The sequence below is a fragment of the Ptychodera flava genome, chromosome 10 (assembly GCF_041260155.1).
Source record: "Ptychodera flava strain L36383 chromosome 10, AS_Pfla_20210202, whole genome shotgun sequence".
In the NCBI taxonomy this organism is placed as follows: domain Eukaryota; kingdom Metazoa; phylum Hemichordata; class Enteropneusta; family Ptychoderidae; genus Ptychodera; species Ptychodera flava.
The window spans coordinates 40715225-40737509 of record NC_091937.1 but is presented as its reverse complement, the minus strand read 5'-3'; the positions used below and the strand labels follow the sequence as shown (position 1 = coordinate 40737509).

Genomic DNA, 22285 nt, shown 5'->3' with positions numbered 1-22285 from the left:
ATAATCCTACATAATGTTTCAAATGAATCATTGGATACACGTAAAAAGATCTAGAATAGCAAAAGTGTTAGTTAAAATATTAATCAAATTAGGGTATGAAATCAGATGTTATGAAAATGTCGTGACCAAGGGTGCGCCGAAAATGAATATTTCATGCGGCGTCCGAGGTGCTAGCCGACATTTAAAACATATAGTTAAAACGGTGTGCCTGAAGACCACACCGAAAATGAAATATGTTCAATAGGGGGCGCCAAGGGGCGTCCCGAAAATAAAAACTAAAGGCTTAACTGTCTGTGTATTATTTGTTACTTCATATCTCCTTGCGACCTTTTTTTAGTTTTTCTGCCATTCTTGTCGGGATTTTTTCAAAGGCAACCCCCGTTATCTTTTTTCCCAAAAATCTTGTCCAGAATATCGAATGGTCTAACCCTTTATGACGTTATAACGTAACCTCTGAATTGGTCCAAAGGTTAATTCACAGTCCCTCCGGGGTTTTTTATGTGTCCACCTACTGACAAACAGAAATCCTAACAAGAAAGGTATATCATCGTGTTTTCAGCCTGTCTGCATATACCATAAGTCATTGTCACGACTAACGACCAAGCTGTACCCGTTGATCAACTTAACTGACTGCGCGGGGTACAACCATGCTAAGAGGTTTGTTTCGTCCATGTTGTGATGCGAAATGGCGTTGCTGATAAGGAAATACATTCTGCTATTCGTTTTTTGCACCGTCACAAAACGTAAGTGATTTACCGTGATAGTGACAATATTAGTTTTGTGAACTGCGCACATCTGTTCGTTTCTTCGAACATTTGTGTCTTGCTGTGTTATTCGGAGCTTCTCGGATGGCATGTGTATTATTCATGCAGTTCATTTTAAAATTGAGACCACGGTATGCTTGCGGTAATGCCCTTTGACCCTACCTCTATAAAATGTTCCGAGAACGGCTCAGTGTTGAACTTTCGAGTCTTCTGCCATAATAGCTTGCATATACTAAATAATATCATGCTGCCATAAATGTGGTGACAGGGTATCAAGGATATGACATGCAATTACACACGGGGAAACTGAAGGCATACAATAAAAGAATAAACGACGGCCGTTGAATATTGAGAGAGAAGTATGCAAGATAGTGAACTTATCTGTAAATAGTTGCACAAGGTTTCCGAAGGCAAGGGTCTCGTCCAACGTCAGATTATTACCCGGATTCTCCACCCTACTGCGGAAGGAGGAGTCATCACACGGTATCAGGAAACACATAACCACCACGTTGTGTGGAAAAGTGTAACCGGGTGGTCCGAGGTTCTTCCTTCTTGTTTTAGATAACAGCTTTGTTTCTACCCTTGCTTTGTTAGGGACTGGACACAAATTACAGGGGGGGGGGCGGTGTTTTTTGGGAGTGGGTCGCCATTTTTCGCGCAAGCATTTTTGAAGGGTCATAAAATTTTGTGCAAGCCTATGGGGGAGGGTCACCTTTTTATGCATCAAAGCTGAAATTGCATGTGCACGTATTGAAGAATATGGAATACTGAAAAAAGAAAAAATACCTCCTGGCACTTTCATTTTCTGTCATTTCCATTTTCGGCGCGCCCTTCTGGCGCAAGTTTAATGGTATAATAAACAATGTATTGATGATCCAAGCAGCCACATTGATTTAAGTTGTCATGATTTCTACTTATGCAACTCCTCTTTGTGCATATAAACTGCCCCTATAATGACGCTTTCAATAACAATTTGGAGATCACTTATTTGATATCATTCTCTCATTGATAAAACATTGGGTATAGGTCGGTGTCAAATGTTCATGTAGCTGTATGTAAATTTTTTATTTTTGAGGACATTGACAGAATACAAACTATTCAGAATAGCGCAAAACGTCATCAATAACTACTGGAAGCTTCAGGTCGAACAACTTTTGGAGAACAATTTAGGATCAGATAATCTATGAATTATTTGTAGTTTCCTCATACCCTACAATGTATAGTGAATCAACATTTCGGTGAAATTCCAAAATCAAATTTCTCGCACAACCATGGACTTGAAACCACTCTAGTCTAATCATGAACATTAATACTAATAATTAGGTGTACATAAATGCACAGATTTACCTAGTTTTGTATTGGAAAAAAATATTCATAGTTTCATCATAGGCTGCCATGCATAGTGAATCGACATTTCAGTGAAATTCCAAAATCAAATTTCTTGCACAACCATGGAAAAATATTCATAGTTTCATCATAGGCTGCCATGCATAGTGAATCGACATTTCAGTGAAATTTTGCATAACCATTGACTTGAAACCACTCTAGTCTAATCATGAACATTAATACCAATAATCAAGTATACATAAATGCACAGATTTACCTAGTTTTGTATTGGAAAAAAAAAATCATTCTTTCATCATAGACTGCCATGTATAGTGAATCGACATTTCAGTGATATGCCAAAATCAAATTTCTCGCACAACCATTGACTTGAAACCACTCTAGTCTAATCATGAACATTAATACCAATAATCGAGTGCACATAAATGGATGATTTTCCTATTTTTGTATTGGACAAAAATTATTCATTGGGTTTCATCATAGACTGCCATGTAAAAGAATCAACGTTTCAGTGAAATTCCATTTCTTGCACACCATGACTTGTAACCACTCTAGTCTAATCAAGAACATAAATATCAATAATCAAGCATACATAAATACACAGATTTGTCAAGTTTTGTTTTTAAAAGAAAATTATATACAATTTGTAATGGATCAACATTTTATGCGAAATTCCAAAAACAAATTTCTTGTACACAGATGCACGTGTTACCACCCTCTTCTAATCAAGTACAATTATATCATTTATTCAGGGTCCATATATGCACAAATAGTGCATATTTTTAATTGTGAAATTTTTTTACAGTTTTGTCATAGACTCCCATGTATAGTTGATCAACATTTTGAGCGAAATTCCAAAATCAAATATCTTGTTCATTGAGCACTTGTAAACAACCCATGCAAATCAAGTATATTTATATCAGTTATTAAACATCTATAGATGAACAGATATTGCTAGTTTTATATTGGAAAATACACGTTCATAGTTTTCTTATAGTCGACTACCATGTATAGTGAATCAACATTATCGATGAAATCTAAAAATTACATTTTTTGTACACGCATGCACTTTTTACCTGCCACTTCAAGCAAAGTACATTTACATGAATTATCACACACATATGATTTGATATTTTTTGGACAAAGCGTTATATCGGCCACATTTTGCCTTCCTTTTGGGAGGGGACTTCAAAAGTATAGCAAGTCAGAAGGAGGTCTTGAACACATTGCGGGTTTGTTGGAGTGGGTATTAAATAACAGGGGAGGGTCGCTTATTTTCATGCACGGATAAGGGGGGGCACTAATTTTTGTGCATGAACTTTTGAAGGGTCACTATTTTTGATGCAGCAGTGTTTCGAAAAATACCAGCCCACCCCCGTGTAATTTATGTCCAGTCCCTTACATGTCATATTCTTGATACCCAGTTGGCGTGGGTTGTGGTGTAAAACATTTTTATCGTAAGTATGCTAAGGCAAGCTTACAAGCATTAGATATATTGACATGCTATAGCCTGCTCACACACAGAGAGAATATAGGAGGGTTCATGTTGTCGTGAAGATTTGTATTAATACTATGTTCGCGGTCACAGCCTGATGCCAGATTAATACCACAACAATGCCTTGCATCGCCATCGACAGAGTTAATATGTTGAACTTTTTAAGGGGCAGACTGTTGTTTTTGCTGCTGCTTTTTTATTCTCTGTGCAACTTATTACATGAAATATAGCGCCCGGGCTAGCGCTCTATCCTTGACTCTCATCTCACACTGAAATTTCATATCGAAAAGATCTTTCGTACAGCGATTTTTGTCTACGACGCTTTGCATATTGATATTTCATAATATTTCATTATTGTGATATTTATATAATATTTCTTAGACTATTCATTCCTAGTCCGCCTGAAAAACTTTTGAAAGGGTGAAACCATGGTTTTAATCGTGCAGGGCTGATCTCTTGTGTACTTTATGTAATTTTATTTTGTTTGTTTTGCATATTGTATTACAATCTTGATGCCTCTACTCGTCGATAGATGTGGAGTCTTGGCAAACATTACGGCCTTCGCAAGAGAATGGGATAAGATACGACGTTGAAGTATGCAACGAATTCGAAGTAGAGCTAGTTTTTGAACTAGAAGGCCAGGAAATTGGAGTGAACGATAGTAAACAGGTGAACGTGTTCCATTATGAAGACGACAATCAACAACTCAAACATCAGCTATCAAGCGAGCCCTCAGACTGTCACCATGGATACTGTATTGATCTTGTTTATTGTGGAAATATGATGAATGTGACGTTCAAAATCGTTCACGTGATACCAATGGATCGCGGTGACTACAAAGTGGATGTGCGCCTTGTCAGTGACCGTAACATCATCTTTGCCCAGGGTTCGGGAACATTCGAACTCTTGGTTGAGGAAGGTAAATCCGTCAAAAATATTCAAATTCAGAACTTTTAAACACATATAGGGAATAGACTGAATATTTTCAACATTGACAGAACTTTTAAAGATATAGATTATAGGTTATAAACTGAAAATTGTTCAACATGGACGGCATTTTTGTCAAAGCACTGAAGAAAATGAATTGCATGATTTACAGAACGCATAGGACATATTTTGATTATTTTGCCATGTCTGCTCATGGCAGACATAGAATCACTTATGCATCACTCTACGTTAAAGTTTTCCAGTTCTTTCGTTTTTGTTCTCCCCTTTCAGGTGATCAGATAGACAAACAAACTGGAGATTGCATCGGTGATAGTAAGTCACTATTCCAAGTATTATGTCACTTCATGACTAACCACCATTCTCAAGAATTCTCAAGAATGGTTCTTGAATTTAGCCATAAATTAATTTTAAAACCGTCATAATTCCAAATAATTCGACATTGTTTGCTTTGCTGTGAAATCAATGATAAGTGTGTATTTATACGTATCATATCATCGATTCAATTCAGATTAACAAGCGGCAAAGTCCACGATGATGTTACAGTGGGGTCTGTAAATGTTATTTGAATTCTAGAACACGATTCAATTTAGTGACAAAGATGAACGATTCAAAATACAGTACATATAACAAGAATACGTTTGCTTTACAGACCATGACAAAACAACGTCGCCAGCATCCAAAGGAACTGAACAAGTCAATGCGACATCGACAGGAGCACTAACATCAAAGGGAAGTGGACGAGGAAATTTAGCGTCATCTACGCCGCCAACACCGACAGATACTGAACAATTCAAATCGATGTTATTAGAAATACTGGCAGTCGTTGCATTTATATTCTGTTCCATTTTTGGTGTGGTTATTTTCCTTCTCTGTTTAAAGAAAAGACGAAGATCCGAACAGGTAAACAAAGGCTACAGTGTACAAAGTGACGTCTGCGATAATTATAACGTAAATGGCGTCACATGTAAATTATTGTCAAATTTTACGACTTGAGGTATTCCTTTTTTAAAACTGTGTTCTATCTTAGATATTTGCCCGTTAATGCTTCACACTTTCGTGATTTTTTTTCAGTTTTTGCAGCATATTGCACATTGCATTTCCCAAATTCACACATTTTTATTGGCAGGTATTCATATGAATATTTTTACTCAAATATCACCGCTACAACAAAAAATTAACTATATTTGCTCTCTCTTTTTCTCTCCATGTTTGACATTCCTCTTCAAAGATTTGACGGTACATCCTAATACTACATTCTGCTCCTGAAAACAGAAACCTTCGTGTACCAGTTCACTGTTCTTGAAAACTAAGGAATGTTGTGCAGGGGTTTTAACTTGTTTGACTTTGGGTCAACTCTGTTATCCTGTTTTTAACTGACAGTGTAAATTACCTCAGTGACACGAATGAACTCGTTCGAGGCTCCTGTTTGTTGAAGGTCACGTCAGATCGGGCAAACTGTTGTCATGAACAAAGAGTTGGTTTCAAAGTTCAGTCGAAATTTACATGGAGTACGGATGCGATTTGATGAAAATTAGTATTCTTTGATGGAAATAATGATCATGTTAATTGAGAAGAACGTTTGCATGACAACTTAAATATCGTTAATTGTAAGCAAAACAAAGAGCCACACTGATCAAGTTCAAGGTAATTGCAAATAACCGCACCTTTTGCTTCCTTCAACAGACCACGACCGGCGGAAACAGTGACGTAAGCAGACTTGTTGCGATCTTTACGGGTGGTGGTCATGTGACAGGCCATGTACAGATGTCTATTGCAATGCAGAGCAACATGGCTAGCACGTGGGTGTGAAGAATTATCATGTGTGAAATTAAAGAACGAAACACACTGTTTTGATGTCATTTTTTCAGTGAAAGCTTTACACTACATTTTCCCCTGAAGCGCATGTGAAATTGGTGCAGTATGAAAAAGAATGTAAGAGCATGAAATCACTGTATGAGAATAGAGCTTTTGTCAAAGCTGTTAAAATCATCGGGGATCCTTCCCATCCATTGGCTCAGCATTTTGAGGAGCTCCCGTCAGGTCGCAGGTATAAAACTCTAGCTTTAAGAACACGTCGTGCTCGACTTAGTTATGTACCCTCTGCCATCCGACTTCTCAATCAGAGAATGTCTTAAGTCCACTGTTCAACACTTATTGTAACAAGTTTTTTCGTTTTTGATGTGTATTATCCTTTTTATCACCGTAAGAATTAATGTTGTCTGTCTGTGCCATTGCAAGAAGAGTTTCCATTTTTTAAGGACAATGAAGTTTAATAATAATCTCGTCGCCATACCGACAGGGAAACACTGATATCGAGTTAACTTGTGACTCTCCAGGCTGGTCGTCTTCTTAGCAAGCACTATGACAGAGACTCAAAAATTAAATGTGAAGTTCAAAAAACTGTGATACACTTTTGAAAATTGTGGTTGTTAATATTATCCAGTGTCAGAATAGCTTGTAACATCACGGGCGGAAAATACCCTCGCTGTCTGAACTCAGGGAAAGTAGATTTACCACAGGCCTCTATTAGGATTTGGCAGAATGTCATCACTTATAGCGTCCATTTATCGAGTACTTTGCTTTTTTAAATCCATGCAAAGAAAACATTAGTATTACAAAATTACCAAACATCAGCCCAGCCTGTACCCTATCTCGTAAGCTTATTGACAAGTCCATAGACAGACATGACTCAGTTGTCAACCGTTAAATTGGATTAATATTCGGAATTTGCTTTTTCGTACACATTGCCGAAAAAAGGAACACTTTCGTGTTGGCTTTTAAGACTGTCATCGCTCTGCTTGCAAAGGTGCCATGACATGCAACACTGTAGCGGCAATTTCTGAAGAGTTGCAATAGACTGTCGCTAGTCTAGGATAATACATCTGAATGTGACTTGTACATATCACTTTTTCTCCTATGTTCACTTTCACACTCTTTGAGCCAATTTCGCTCACGAATACTTTTATGAAGTAGGAAGAACGTGAGAAAAGAATAAGCATCAATCGATCATCTGTTTCGGGTTCCACTCATGTTTCTTTTGCTGTAGTTATCAAGGTCAAAATCTAAATTTAAGTATGAACGACAGCAAAAAATGTAATTTAACAAAACGTCAAAACGATGACTGGATGTAATTATTGTAAATATGAGATGTAAGCTATTTCCCCATGTTTGCCAAGATCAGTGTTGCTTTATATAAATTTGCATTTTCAACCATGTATGTAGTTTGTGTTGGTGCAGTCGGTATTAATGTCACTGTCAAATTAAAATACTTTTTATCTCAAACAGATATGTTTTCTGCTTAATTTCAATGTTAAACTCTTTCCGCAATCCGTTAATTGCTAGAATGCATCCTGGCCCCCAAGTATTGTCATCATTTAAGGCCAGGAAGAACTTATTTATGTTAAAATAAATTTCAAATAATTTAACTTTTGTATTTACAAATGTTTTCTTCCCGGGGAGCAATAAGACCAACTTGTTTGAAAACAGGAAACCAGAATAAAACATCAACAGTCAAATGAAGTGTTGACAATCAAGATTTATAACCATAGAGTGTTGAAATAACAATTGTCTCAAAACGGGAATATGTTTAGTTCTTATCTGGTTTATATGTAACGCATCGGTTTTGTACAATCCAATTCCAAGCGATTGTCGAACATTAATACACACGCTAAAAAAACAGATACCCGCTAGTCGGCGGCGACTTCGTATCCGTTGCATTTTAGTTCGAGTGGATTTGCCCGGGATCATATCATAGTGTAATCAGATGTCAGCAATTTCTAATACATTTGCAAGCTGTTTTTGACTTGCCATGTAAAGTAAGACGAAAAACGATACAAATAAACAAAAAAGTTCATATTTATATAATTATCCATGTACAAGGGCAAGAGTTTGCTCCCCTTCCTGGGACAAATGAATGTCTCTCATTTTTCTCATTGGAATATAAACAACAAATATCCACCACACAACGACAACGGACAGATGATTGGGGACCTGAAAACAAATATTGATGAAGACACATCTCTCATCAACTGATACATCCAGGATACACAATGAATACATTTACACGTACAATTACTCTGATTCCTCGACAATCCTAATATAATATTATAACTGGTGTTGTGATCCTCGTTCTTTCACTCTAATCTTGGCTTGAAACTATACTGTATTTGTCATTTCAAGAGCAAAAAAAAAAAAAAAACAGTTGAAAAGGAACAGATACCCGCTACGAGGCGCTCAACATCTGCTGTGATACTTGCATGAAAAGCTATTTTTTCTGAAGTCAAAGAATATTATGTTAAATATTTGGCTCCAGCAGAATCAAGTTAAGTATTGACCTTCAGGTAAACATTAGATATAGAGGTGGATAATTCATATAATATGCTATGAATGCCGTTTATAATCGATGGAAAGGATCATATAGCAATTAATAAGTAATTTGTAAAACTGCCATATGAAGATACTACAGTCATGACAGTAATGATGTTCAAACTTAGTGTTCAAATTGACGATATTCAAGTTTTAAATGTTTAAATTTAAAGAGGAATTTGACAGAGTTTTGACAGAGTTTAAAAATTTCAACATTTTGACATTGACTATTTTTCAAAGTTTAAATTTAAACAGTAATTTGAGCGAACATTAATATTTTTTAAAGTCATTTACAAAATGTATTTGTGGATTTTTGGTTTTCACAACTTTGGTAAAAGGCTCTCAGACTACACACGCTCTGCACCAATCGGTTTGAGCTACAGAAAGTCTCGATGCGGCAAAGGTTCCTCATTAGAGCTATGGGATATGACAGCTGTATAGACGAACGCTGTGAAATAGAAGAAATCCAGAAATCACCGTGGCACAAGCACGGAGGATGGTGAAGAAAGCTGTTGCTCAAAATATACGTCAGCCAAAGGCAGGCAAAAGAACAGAGGATATTTTCTAGTTTCTGACACTTGGTAAAATACGTTCGACGACGTGGTTGTTAATATTCTTTGTTTTTATCTTTTTCTAAATTATTTTGGTGGACGTCTGTAAAACACAAGCTGCTGACTGTGATGTATTTCTCATTCCTATGAGTATTTAAGGTCATAAATCAAACTAATTAGTCAATGTTCGATGTATTTTATTGTGCCACTAAGACACACGGTGAATACATAGTGTACCTCAGCAATGTGTGTCCATAAGAGGTACGATTTGTGTCCCATCCAACTGAAACAGGGTAATCTGAAAGTTTAAGTAGTGGCAAACATATTGAGTGTAAATGTTGCTGCTATGCATTTTGCACCTTACTTTACCTTCTTCAATAAAATAATATTTACATTAATGCCTGTGCTAAGAGTTCCCTAGCATAAGTACTAAATGACCTTCAATATTATTTTTCTACTTACAAGCTGAAAAATTAAAAGCCAATGTAGAGTACTAGATAGGATTTAATATTGATTTGACAAAAACACATATACTGGCTGGAAAGACGCTAACATGAAAATATCGCACAATATTCGAAAACATTTTGATATAGAGAAATTTGAAGTAAAAATGCATAGAACATAACATGAATAAAATATTGTTTGCTGTCACTCAATTCAGGTTCGAGACAGACAGATTGAGTTGAGTTAATATTATCTCATAAAAAATAACATAAAATGGTAGTTTTAAGGCCTAACTTTGTCAGGTTATCCGCAGAGTAGTGTGTTGTATTGTTTATCCATTATTTGGTATAGTCTTTTAATTTTGTTGCACAATAGTGTCATTTGTTGCGAAGTTTTAGTATTATGGGGTATCAGGTTGCCGTTGTGTTTTAGAGTATTGCCATTACATTGTGCAGTCATGTTTTCATCATGCGATGTATATCATCAGAAGGTACTGTAGTTTTGACATTGTTTACATGAATGTACGTTGTTTTCAAATGGTGCGCCATAGTCTTCAATGAATCGGCAGAGTTTTGCCATTTCCTAATATATTATGCATGATTTGTTATCATACCTCTATACTGATTTTTTATAGTGTGCTTTAGAATTGTCAATGTATAATATTGTTTCGTTAGTATGCCTTCTTGTGTTGTAATTACTTTGGATTTGCTTGTATGTATTTCGAATCACACCATCTATGATGAGAGGTATTGTCCCGGATGCACTGTGCAGGACAAGATTGTTCTACTTGCTGACCTAAGGAAGCCAATAGCTCCCCACTGTTACCCATGAAGTATGTAAACATGAAATATATATATCAATAGATAAAATCTATGAACGTAAACATGGAAATGTATGAGCAAATCAAACAGTATGAACGCCAAAATTGTTTCATAAACATAAAATTTGTTTCTTTGAATTTACAACACATGGCTAGCCACTCTGAATGTTTTGTGGGCGTTAAAAAGCAACTCTCCAGGTGAATAACAATGCAACACATACTTGCACGTCTCTACCGTCATTTAATTCTCAATCTTCTAAATCTTACTACCCTCGTCTCCCACTTGAACTAGCTCTTCTCTGCCTATCTCTCTCTCTCTCTCTGCCTCTCTCTTTCTCTAACTCTGTTCCCCCTTCTGTTATCCTCTGTAACCACTAAGAATATTTCACAAACCAGAATTTCAAGTCTTTCAACCCAGTCTAGCATGTCTGTTTGGTTGCCTGTTGGCATGAACAAGCTATAACTTGTCTTGTAGTTTGCAAACAACAATGATTGCAGGTTGCGTACTACGTAAAGTTCATCAAGTTGATTTCAGTTGATAAATTTGGGCTGACTACAAGACTACTCACTTGATGGTGACATTGCTGTCATCTTGCTCATTATTTACAAGGTTTTGGTGAAAATAGGGCGTGATTTGACGCACTTGGCATCATAATCTAAGCCCATTGACTCCCTTATCTTGTGAACTTTGAACTATCGATGCCCTATGCAAAAGTTGGCGGGAACAATATGCTTACACAACTGTGTCAAGCTTCAAATGATTCACTTAAGGGTCGACCATTTTATATGGTAGGGAGCTTGGCAGATTAACTTCACAGAATTTATTTCTTTTCGTCTGCTTCACCCGAAATTAAAATGTCTTCTTCAACTGTGTGAATTATGGCATTTATTTCCCACTTTCCCTCTCAGAGGAATTTTTTTCTCTCGAGCACACGCTGAAATATCAATTATTCACTGTTCTTTTCTGTTAGGATGCCTTTCTTCATTTGACATGACAATACTAAATAAGAAAAGAATTGTATAGCAGCACAAAGTTTACATGGAATTATAGGCAAACAGCATCAGCTTCAGCAAGCTGGAAACTTGGATAGAAAATAGAGGCATCCTTTACTGCAGCAAAATTACTGATGGAGACGAACAGGAAGTCATCGAGGTCTTAATCTGTAAGAAAACTACTGCCACTGTTAGTGATTAAGTTTGTTCTAGGTAGTAGGATAAAAGCATGTAGCATTAACCGATAAAGGATTTGAAAAACTGAAACTGCATTTAGGTAGTGGAATATGAAATTGAATTAATTCAGATCTTATGAAAATGTCGTGACAATGGGTTAGCAGAATAGGGCACCATACAGGTGTGCCGACATTGAAAGATATTATATAAAAATGGTGTGCCCGAAGAGCACACCAAAACTGAAATATGACATAAAATTGGACGCCCGAGGGGCACGCCGAAAAGAAAAGAAAGAAAAGACTTAAAGTAATTGTCTGGGTATTTATTTAATACTTCATATCTGTTGGCGATCTTTTTTCTTTTTCTGCAATCCTTGGCTGGATTCCTTTTCAAAGGCAACCTCTCTGAATCTTTTTTTCCAAAAAGTCTCCTCTCAGGATATCCAATGGTCCACCCCTTATCACGTGATGACATAACCTCTGAATTGGCCCGTAGTTCAATTGTTTTTGATACGTCGACCAAGCCACAAACAGTTATCGTGGCCAGAAAATCACATCATCGTGCAGTCAGCCTGTCTGCACATACTATCCGTCAATTTCACGGCTAACGACTCAGCTATCAGGTACCAGTTGATCACCGAACTTCACTGACTGCGCGTACAACCATGCCAAGAGTTTTGTTTCGTCGTCGCTGCTGTTATGCAAAATGGCGTGGCTAAGGAATTATATTCACCTATTCGTATTTTGCACCGTCACAAAAGGTAGGTGATTTACCGTAATAGTGACAAAATTTGTTTTGTAAGTCTTCATATGAACTGAGCGTGTCTGTTCATATTTCTTCGAATTTTTCTGGGCTTCTTGGATAATATTTGTATAATCCAGGCTGTTAATTTTCAACTGTCCACATTGGTATGGAATCCTTAGAATGCATGTAGTACCGACTTTCTGAGTCCACCCCCGAAAACGTTCAATTGCTCAGTTTAGAATTGTTATGTCTTCTGAGCTTGCATAAACTACAATCATGCTACCATAATTGTGGCGACATTCTGGCGTCAAAACGTTTTGCACCCTAACAACGCCAACATGTTATCAAGAATATGATATGTGATAGTACAGGCGTAGCTGAAGGGCCTACAGAACAGCGATAAACGACCACCCTTGCGCATAGAGATAGACGTATGCGAGATAATTATTTAAACTGTAAACCGTTGTAATAGGTGTCTGAAGGCACGGACTCTCTCCAACGTCAGTTAAATACCCAGATTCTCCACCATACTGCGGAAGAAGGACTCAACATACAGTATCAGGAAATAGTCCACCACCGCGTTGTGTGAAAAATAAAACAAAGTCAGTTGTCACCGGTTCGTCTGAGGTCTGTCTTTTCTTCTTCTTTAGAAAACAACTCCCTCAATATCCACTTTCATTCTGTTTGTTTCTACCCTTGTATTGTTATCCAGATAGCGTGGGTGGTGCTGTAAGTCAATGGCTATAGTGACCTGCGATCACCTCGCTCACAGAAGTATGCAGTAGGGTGCATTTGTTCGTGAAGACTTTATTATGTGCTCCAAGTCACAGCCTAACGTCAGATTAGTATCAAAACACTGTCTTGCACCAATTTGACAGAGTTAATATTTTGCAGTTGCCGAAGGGCAACTTGTTTTTTGTTATTTCTGTCGCTCTTTTATTCCCCATGCAACTTATTGCATGAAATACTTACGGAGCCTGGACGCCATCATTGACTCTCGTTTCGCGCTTAATCTCATGTCGGAGAGATCTGCCCTACAGCGACGTTTCATTGAACGTGATCTGAAATATTTTTCCAGATCCTCGACAGAACGATTGATCAACGCTTAAATTACATCTCGTGTCATTGTTTGTAACTCTGTGTTGTAAGGGCTTTCGAAGAATTTAATTAATCTGATTGAACGTGTTCAGATCATAGCTCCAAGAATTGTAGCTCGTTCAAAAGTCACATCACCCCAGTCCTGTACCAGTTTAATTGGTTACCGGTGACAAAGTAAATGGTTTTAAAGACCTTAATCCTCTTACTAGCTTAACACTTCGTTGGCTCGCTCCAAACTATCTGTCACGTATGATCTCACTTTATAACCCCAATCGAAATTTGAGGTCAGCAGAGTAGTTTAAACTCTGTCCGATGCGACGGCACACTAGTAAATATCGAGATCGTTCCTTTATAGTGCAGTGGCCCCTGTACTCTAGAACAGTCTTCAACTTAATATCTATCGTTCCCGGAGTCTGTCAGTTTTAAAATAAAATGTCAAAATTGTTCGTTTTAAATCCGCGTTTGATAATTAGTGTGCATTTTTTCTGCATTTTTAGATTTATTTTGAGTTTATATTGCGTCGTTTGTTATTCTGATAAGTAATTTTAATCAGAGTCCTTGATCACATTATTACGGGAATATTGACGCTTTATAAATGACTACAACAACAAAAACAACAATATAAATAAGAACAACAACAACGACAATAATAATAATTATTATAATTATGTAGTAGTAGTAGTAGTAGTAGTAGTAGTAGTAGTAGTAGTAGTAGTAGTAGTAGTAGTAGTAGTAGTAGTTTTATTAGTATTTCTATCATTATTAAAAGAATTACACGGAGATGGCACATTTTAAACTTCTCGTATGCCTATAGTTCTTAGCAGGTGATAAGAGATACTTAAAATATTCTCAGTAGGCTTTTTTAGAACTGAGCAACAGAGGTGATGAGCGACTTTTAGCTAATCATACCAAACAACTTTATGACGATGATTGCTTAGTAAATGCGCTCAACCGGAGAGAAAAAAACAAATAGTAGCTACTGCTTTCAATTAATTTACTCACCTTTTAAAAATGGAGCAAGAACATACTGAAATGTTTGGTTCAAAAAAGGACAAGTAGCTACAACTTGTGATATTCTGTTCGGTAATTTTGTTGCATATGTTATTAAGAGGTTTGTCTATTAACTATTCACCATCACAGTTTCAATGTAGTCCTAGTTTTGCCATGACAGAAAAAAAATTGACTGAAAAGTTGATCATTAACAAAGGACTAGTACTCGGCTTTTTTAAAACTCCATGTACACATCGCAACATTGTTATCGATTACTTGGAAGTCAGGCTCAAATTCAATCGTTAACCACCGTGAATTATGCACAATACACATACAGGTAGCTTTCATAAAATGTACGCCCATCACTTGAAATATGCCCTCGGGGTAGAACAAGAAAATGTTAATAAGTAACAAAAAGAGCTAACATTGTTAGTATACAGCTGTTATGCCGTGTATTTCCTAGAGCTTTGGGGGTTGTTAGTTCATTTAATACACATTTTGCCTCTTTACAAGTGTCCTGACATATTTTACTCCACAGTTTGAACACTGCATACTGTGATCTGAGTGATTTATACAGTAATCATAACGGAGAATGTCTCTCAGCTTATAGTGTACAAAGATACTATTAAGGATTGGTTGCTGGGAAACAGGCTTCCGCTAAATAGAGCTGCGATTCTCCTGTATCGTGGATAACTTTGCTATCTGTAAAGACATACCAAAAAACAGAAATCGAAACTCGGATCACACTAATGGCAACGAATCACACCTGCACAGACATCTCGCAAAATTTAACAGCCCATGTTTTAGATTTATCTGGTACCTAGTTAGCGCAATGAATGCAATACTTCCCTGGAAAGAAGACAGATACTTTAAGATTGTCAACCATGATAAAATTTCTCGGAAATATAATATCCTAAATTTAATGTATCATGCAGTGTACACAGTTTCAAAAAGGCCTGCTTTAGTTATAGTTATGCATGTGATTATGTCTACTGTATTGATGCGTACGTCTGGCTATAGCCTGCTGGAATTTTATATTTAGAAGTTTGTATAGCTTTCTTTATCAACTGCTGTCTCAAGGTTTTAAAAATTGACAAACCTGACGTTGAGCTCACCAGAGACAAACACTTCCAAACGAGCTTAATTAACGAACCCCAAGATGAGAAATACTTCCAACTGAGCTTTACTATGGACACAATAGTGTAATTTCCCATCTCCATGAATATAAGTTTTTCAATGCAGTTCCCGTTCAGTTCATCACACACCACCGTAGGCCTATTAGTTTATTTATGGTAATTATTTTCTAGACAGCTGTAACAACAACAACAACAACAGCAATCAAATCAAGCATCTTTTTTCACAAGTTGTGCATACATTAGCTGCCCTTATTCTCCTTTCAAATCCTTGTCGAGATCAAGGTCAAGGACCCCGAATGGCCTGCCTTTAAGCAGCTATACTGTTTAACTGTTCATGAAATTTAAGTAGTTTTTGTGCTTAGTGCTTTCGTAATTACCCGGATGGCGATGCATTTCATGCCTTCCATGACACCCCTCCCTCGGCGTTTCCAAGTTGATGACAACAAGCACACAAGCCGACACAAGCGGACCAGGAATGAATGGTCTAGGAAATATTTTACTAATAAAAAGAACGAATTATTAATACCATTAATGAAACCATTTTAGTACATACATTTTAGTACATATACATATCATTCATACATATTCAGTGTTTTTGTTATTGCTGAGAAGAAAGGAAGCTCAAGCCTGGTATAACACCAAAAACACAGTTGAACTAATTTGGGATAATTGACTCTTCATATTTTTCAAATTCCTCAAAAGTGTTAGGTTCCCTATAGCTGAATGTTGCAATATTACAAATTACTCATAAAAACATAACTTAAAAGAAAAGCAGATGAGCTTACATTAGCAGATTGATCTCAAATTAGTTCCAATCGTGTTCAAAATGGTTTCATTGACGATATTGCTATTTCATATTATTTCTTTATTGTGATATTAATATACTATTTCTGAGACTGTTCATTGCTGGTCCGCCTCTGAAACCGATGAAGGGGTGAAACAATGGCTTTAATTGTGAAGGTCTGATGCCTTGTGTGTTTTATATAATTTTATTTCGTTTGTTCTGCATATGCTAATACAATCTTGGTTCGTGTTCTCGTTCACAGATTTGGAGTCTACGGAAACATTACGGCCTTTGCAAGAGAATGGGATAAGATACGACGTTGGAGTATGCAACGAATTCGAAGTAGAGCTAGTTTTTGAACTAGAAGGCCAGGAAATTGGAGCGAACGATGGTAAACAGGTGAACGTGTTCCATTATGAAGACGACAATCAACAACTCAAACATCAGTTATCAAGCAACCTACCAGAGTGTCACCATGGATACTGCATTGATCTTGTTTATCATGGAAATCTGATGAACGTGACGTTCAAAATATATCACGTGACACCAATGGACCACGGTGACTACAAAGTGGAAGTGCGCCTTGTCGGTGGCGAAAATAACATGATTTTTGCTGAAGGTTCTGGAACATTCGAAATCTTGGTCGAGGAAGGTAAATCCGTCAAAAACAACTTTGTTTCAAATTCAGAACTTTTAAAAATATACAGGGAACAGTCTGAAAATGTCCATCGTGAACGGAGCTTCCGAGGAGTTTGAAGGGAATCAAATAATTTCCAAAACGTTCACAGTCAATATTTTAATTGTGTTTGCGAAATCTGTTCATGGTATTTCGCTTGTGTGTACCAGTCTACGTTTATAATTACAAGTTTTTTTGTTTTATTACTTTATTATTCATTCAGGTGATCAAAGAGACAAGCTTACTAGAGATTGTATCGGTGACAGTAAGTCATTATTCCAAGTATTACGTCACTTCATGACTAACCATCATTCCCGAGAATGGTTCTTGAACTTAGCAATAAATTAATTTTAAAGCCGTCATTATTCTAAATAATGCCAATTTGCTAAAGTTTTGAATAAAATAAATGATAAAACACAATTGAGATGTTTGAATGTTTATTGATATATTATCTTGTCATCGATTCAGTTTAGCTAAACACTCAGCAAAATCGACTTCACGATGATGCTGTAGTAAGATCTGTGAAGTTAATTTAATTCTTTTTGTAGAACACGTTTTAATTTAGTGATAATGATAAACGATAAAAAATACATACTAGAACGATGATAAGTTACTTTCCTAAGTAATTAGTTTATTTGCTTTCTCAGAGCGAGACAAAACACCGTTGCCAGCATCCAAAGGGACTGAACGATTAAAATCGACATCAGCAGCAGCACTAACAGCAAAGGAAAGTAGACGAGTAAATTCAGTATCATCTACGGCGCCAACACCGACAAATACTGAACAATTCAAATCAATATTATCAGAATTGCTGGCGATGGTTGCATTTATATTCTGTTTTACTATTGGTGTGATTACTTTCCTTCATTGTAAAAGAATACGAAGATCCGAACAGGTAAGTAAAGATACAAAGTAACGTGGGCTCCAATTATTATGTAAATGATATCACCTGTAAAGTGTTGACAAATTTTACATCTTGCACCTTTCGTTTTCGAAAATTCTGACCTACTTGAGTTATTTGCCCGTTACATTTCCCCTCGTACGTACATCGTCTTGAATGCAACGTCAGAAACTCACAGTGTGAGAGACTTTGAGAATTTTCTCTCGTCCTGTGAATTTTGCTTCACTTTTTACCCTGTAGAGAATGCATTTAAAAACGGTGACTGCGCACTGCCAGATTATACACAGTACAACCCCTAACTTACAGTTTTAAAATCGAGTTAAAATATTAAACTAATGGTGCGTACTCTACAGTTTAGTCAAAGTGGTCCTTTTGACCAAAACATTGGCAGGTTTCTTTCTCTCATACTTGTGTTTACAAAAATTGTGCGTTGAGTAGCTCAACAAGCGATTCGTTTCGTTTTTTCAAACTTTTTGTGATTTTTTTTGGATTTTTTTACAGCGTGTATATTACATTTTCCAAATTCAGACATTTCATTCATTGGCCTACATTCATGTGAATATGTTTTCATCAAAGATCGCCGCTGCGTCAAAAAACATTTTTATCTCTGTTTTTGACATTCCTCTTCAAAGACCTGACTGTGCGTTCCTAATACTACATGCTGCTTGTTAAAAAATAAAAACTTTACTTAGAAACTAAGGAATGTTGCGAAATGGTTCCGACAAGGTTGACAAGGGTCACCGCTGTTTTCCGTTTTAGCTGACAGTGTAAAGTACCTAAGTGACATGAATGAAGTCGTTTACGCTACCTATTAGTTGATTTGTCACATCAAATCGAACTAACTGTTGTCATGAAGAAAAAGTTGACTCCAAAGTGTAGTCCAAATTTACATGGAGGACGGTCGCCCTTCGATGAAATTTAATGTTCTTTCATGGAAATGATCATCAAGTTCATCGAGAAGAAAGTTTGCATGACAACTTAAAGCCCCTGTAGCTGTAACTCTTGAAAATTTGTCGACCTGAAAACAGCTTTCTATTTTCCATGGTTTTCTTGAAATTCCACAGATTTAAAGGATATAGTCTTTTACCACTGAAAAATTGGACAAGTAAATTTAATTTAACCGTTATTTTGATTTCCCGCCATTTTTAAAATATGGTAATGTTACAAAGAAAACATAGCATATGGTGTTCCAGTGGAAAACATTCAGAACTATGCATTGTATCGGACTACTCTGTTGTTTCTGTGACGATTCCAATGCATATATGCACTGCGTACTGCGTTTTTGCTTTATTTGCATGAGGGCGACATTTTATGTTTGGGTAAACATTTATTATTTATGTTGCTCAAAATTGCACATGTAGTCCCAGTGGACAGTTTATAATACTTGTACAAACAACCCTCAATGAGTACATTCCCATGAACTTGTTTAAGTTTGGAAGTAAAATCACAAAAATAATTCTAAAAGATACAGCTATCGGGCCTTTAGACATCGCTAATTGTAAACATAACACGGAGCCACATTGATCAAGTTCAAGGTCACTGCAAATAACCGAACCTTTTTCATCCTTCAACAGACCATGATCGGCGAAAACAGTGACGTAAGCAGACTAGTTGCGATCTTTACGGATGGTGGTCACGTGACAGGCCATGTACAGATATCTGTTGCAATGCAGAGCAACACAGCTAGCACGTGGGTGTGAAGAACTATTGGGTGGAATTAAAGGATGAAACACTGTTTTGGTGATATTTCATCTGGTGAAAGTTGTTTTACTCTGCATTTTCTCTTGAAGTGCGTGTGCGCTTGGTGCAGTATTAAAGAGAATATCTTGTCCCCGTACCGGCGGGAAGAACTGAATACAATTATTATAGAGCTGTGACTCTTTAGGCTGGTCGACTTCAATTGTCAGCAAGCACTCTGACAGAGACTCAAAAGTTGAATGTGAAGCCCTAAAACATGTGATACACTTTTGTAAATTGCGGTTGTTAATATTTCCCGGTGTAAGAGTAGTTTGTGACGTCATAGGCGGAAAGTACCTTCGCCGTCTGAACTCGTGGAAAGTAGATACCGACATTGTTTTGCTGAAATACTTAACCACATGCGTCTATTAGGATTTGGATATGATGTTATCTCTTCTAGTATCCATTTATCGACTACGTGGCTGTTTTTAGACGATGCAAAGAAAACATTAGTTTTTGCAGAATTACCAAACATCAGTCCATGCTGTACCTTGTCCTAGGCTATAAGCTGATTGACAAGCCTATAGACGGGCAGGACTGAGTTGTCAGCGTCCAAATAGATTAATAGTCCAAATTTGATTTTTTGTACAAGTTTATGACCTATATCACGTTGCCGAAAAAAGGTACATTTTCGTGTTGGATTTTACGACTGCAATTTCTGCAGAGCTTCAGTATAGACTGTCGCTAGGCTAGGATGATATGCGGATGTGACTTGTATATATCACTTTTCCTGCCTGTGTTCAATTCCAAACTGTGTGAGCCGATTTCGCTCAAGAACACTTTCAGCGTACATTGCTCAGAGAGTAAATACTTTCATGAAGTAAGATGAACGTGAGCAAAAGAATAAGCATCAACTAAAAATCTGTTTTAGGTTCCGCTCATGTTGTTTTTGCTGTAGTCTTCAAAGTTACAATTTGTTGAAATAAAGAAGAAAATAACGATATTGCTCAAGGTTACATCTAGCGCTGACTATAAAACATACAATGTTTTAACTTTTTTCTTGTTCTTTTGGTTTTCATCGATATTTAACTATGAATGACACAGCAAAATTTATTTTTAATAAAACATCAAAGAGATGACTGGATGTAATTATTGTAAATATGAGATATGTAAGCTATTTCCCTATGTTTGCCACGATCAGTGTTGCTATGTATAAATTTGCACTTTCAGCCATGTATGTGGTTTTCTTGGTGCATACTTTTTAGCTCAAACATATGTATTTTCTGCTAAATTTCAACGTCAAAGTCTTTCCGCAATCAGTTAATTGCTGGAATACATTCTGTTCCGCCAGATATTGCCAGCATTTTAGGTCGGAAAGAACTTATTTATATCAAAACATATTTCAATAACTTCATTTCTTGTAATTACAAATATTTTCTTCCTGTAATTAGACCAACTTGTTTATAAACAGGAAACCAGAAAAAAACATCCACAGTTACATAAAATATGGACAAGCAAGAATTTACATAACCATAAAGTGTTGAAATAATAAATGTCTCAAAACAAGAATGTTTCGTTCTTATCAAGTTTCTATTTAACGCATTGGCCAGTATAGTCCAAGTTCAAGACTGCAAAGGTAACTCCTCATGTTCGTCCAGAAAACCCCTCAACTTAGAGGGAGAGTGTGCACTCTGCCCAAAGGTTGCCAGGGACCCCTATGACCGATGTAAACACTGCATTGGTGATTGATGAAGTTATAACATATTTGTTAACAATGAATATCGTAAAATGTAAATGTTGCAGCTATGTTGACGCGATGCATCTAGATATCATGCAAAAAATACATTGTTAGTAAACAAGACACCCAACGACACCCTCCCTTTAATAAAGTTTGAGGTGCGAAGTTCCGACGGCAAAATTATGATTTGAACTTTTCAAACATGATTAATTGCTGAAATACAGCGAACATTTCAAAACAGACGACGATTGGAGAATCATGCATGCACACGACTTCATATCCATTGCATAATATAATCAGTGGATTTGCGCGGGATTATACTTGAGCTATATATTCTTTCCCCTAAAAGAAATGGTTTTCGTTCGCCGCTACGAAAAGAGACATTCTGCTATTTTGAGAAAGCTGAAAAATTGTTTCGCAAGACAATATCTCCCTCGCTGAAAATCTGACTTTATGAATTATTTGAACAAAGTTTTCTAGGTTATAATAACGACTGGATTTAAATATATTTGCCTTCTTAAGAAAACGATTGAAAAACACCATGCCATATTAATATGTTCAATAATATGGCTAGTGGCACAGCTAATGCCGGATCCTCAGAACACCTTTGCAACACGAAATGTGAGATACCATCAGCATC

The 22285-nt window shown here is 36.6% G+C and overlaps 3 protein-coding genes across 3 annotated transcripts in view; all 3 read left to right on the top strand.

Annotated features, from left to right (window-relative positions):
* Positions 1 to 22285, top strand: part of LOC139142791 (WD and tetratricopeptide repeats protein 1-like) — a 354040-nt gene that overhangs the window by 254335 nt on the left and 77420 nt on the right. The gene's annotated exons all lie outside the window — the stretch shown is intronic.
* On the top strand, positions 448 to 8063 carry LOC139142797 (uncharacterized). Its single transcript, XM_070712963.1, has 5 exons — positions 448 to 743; positions 4136 to 4522; positions 4822 to 4863; positions 5201 to 5451; positions 6235 to 8063. The coding sequence occupies exons 1-5, from the start codon at positions 686 to 688 to the stop codon at positions 6358 to 6360; spliced, it is 864 nt and encodes a 287-aa protein (XP_070569064.1). The 5' UTR covers positions 448 to 685; the 3' UTR covers positions 6361 to 8063.
* Positions 12376 to 21476, top strand: LOC139142798 (uncharacterized). Its single transcript, XM_070712964.1, has 5 exons — positions 12376 to 12661; positions 16916 to 17305; positions 17553 to 17594; positions 17977 to 18224; positions 19805 to 21476. Exons 1-5 carry the CDS (start codon positions 12607 to 12609, stop codon positions 19928 to 19930), a joined length of 861 nt encoding a protein of 286 aa, XP_070569065.1. The 5' UTR covers positions 12376 to 12606; the 3' UTR covers positions 19931 to 21476.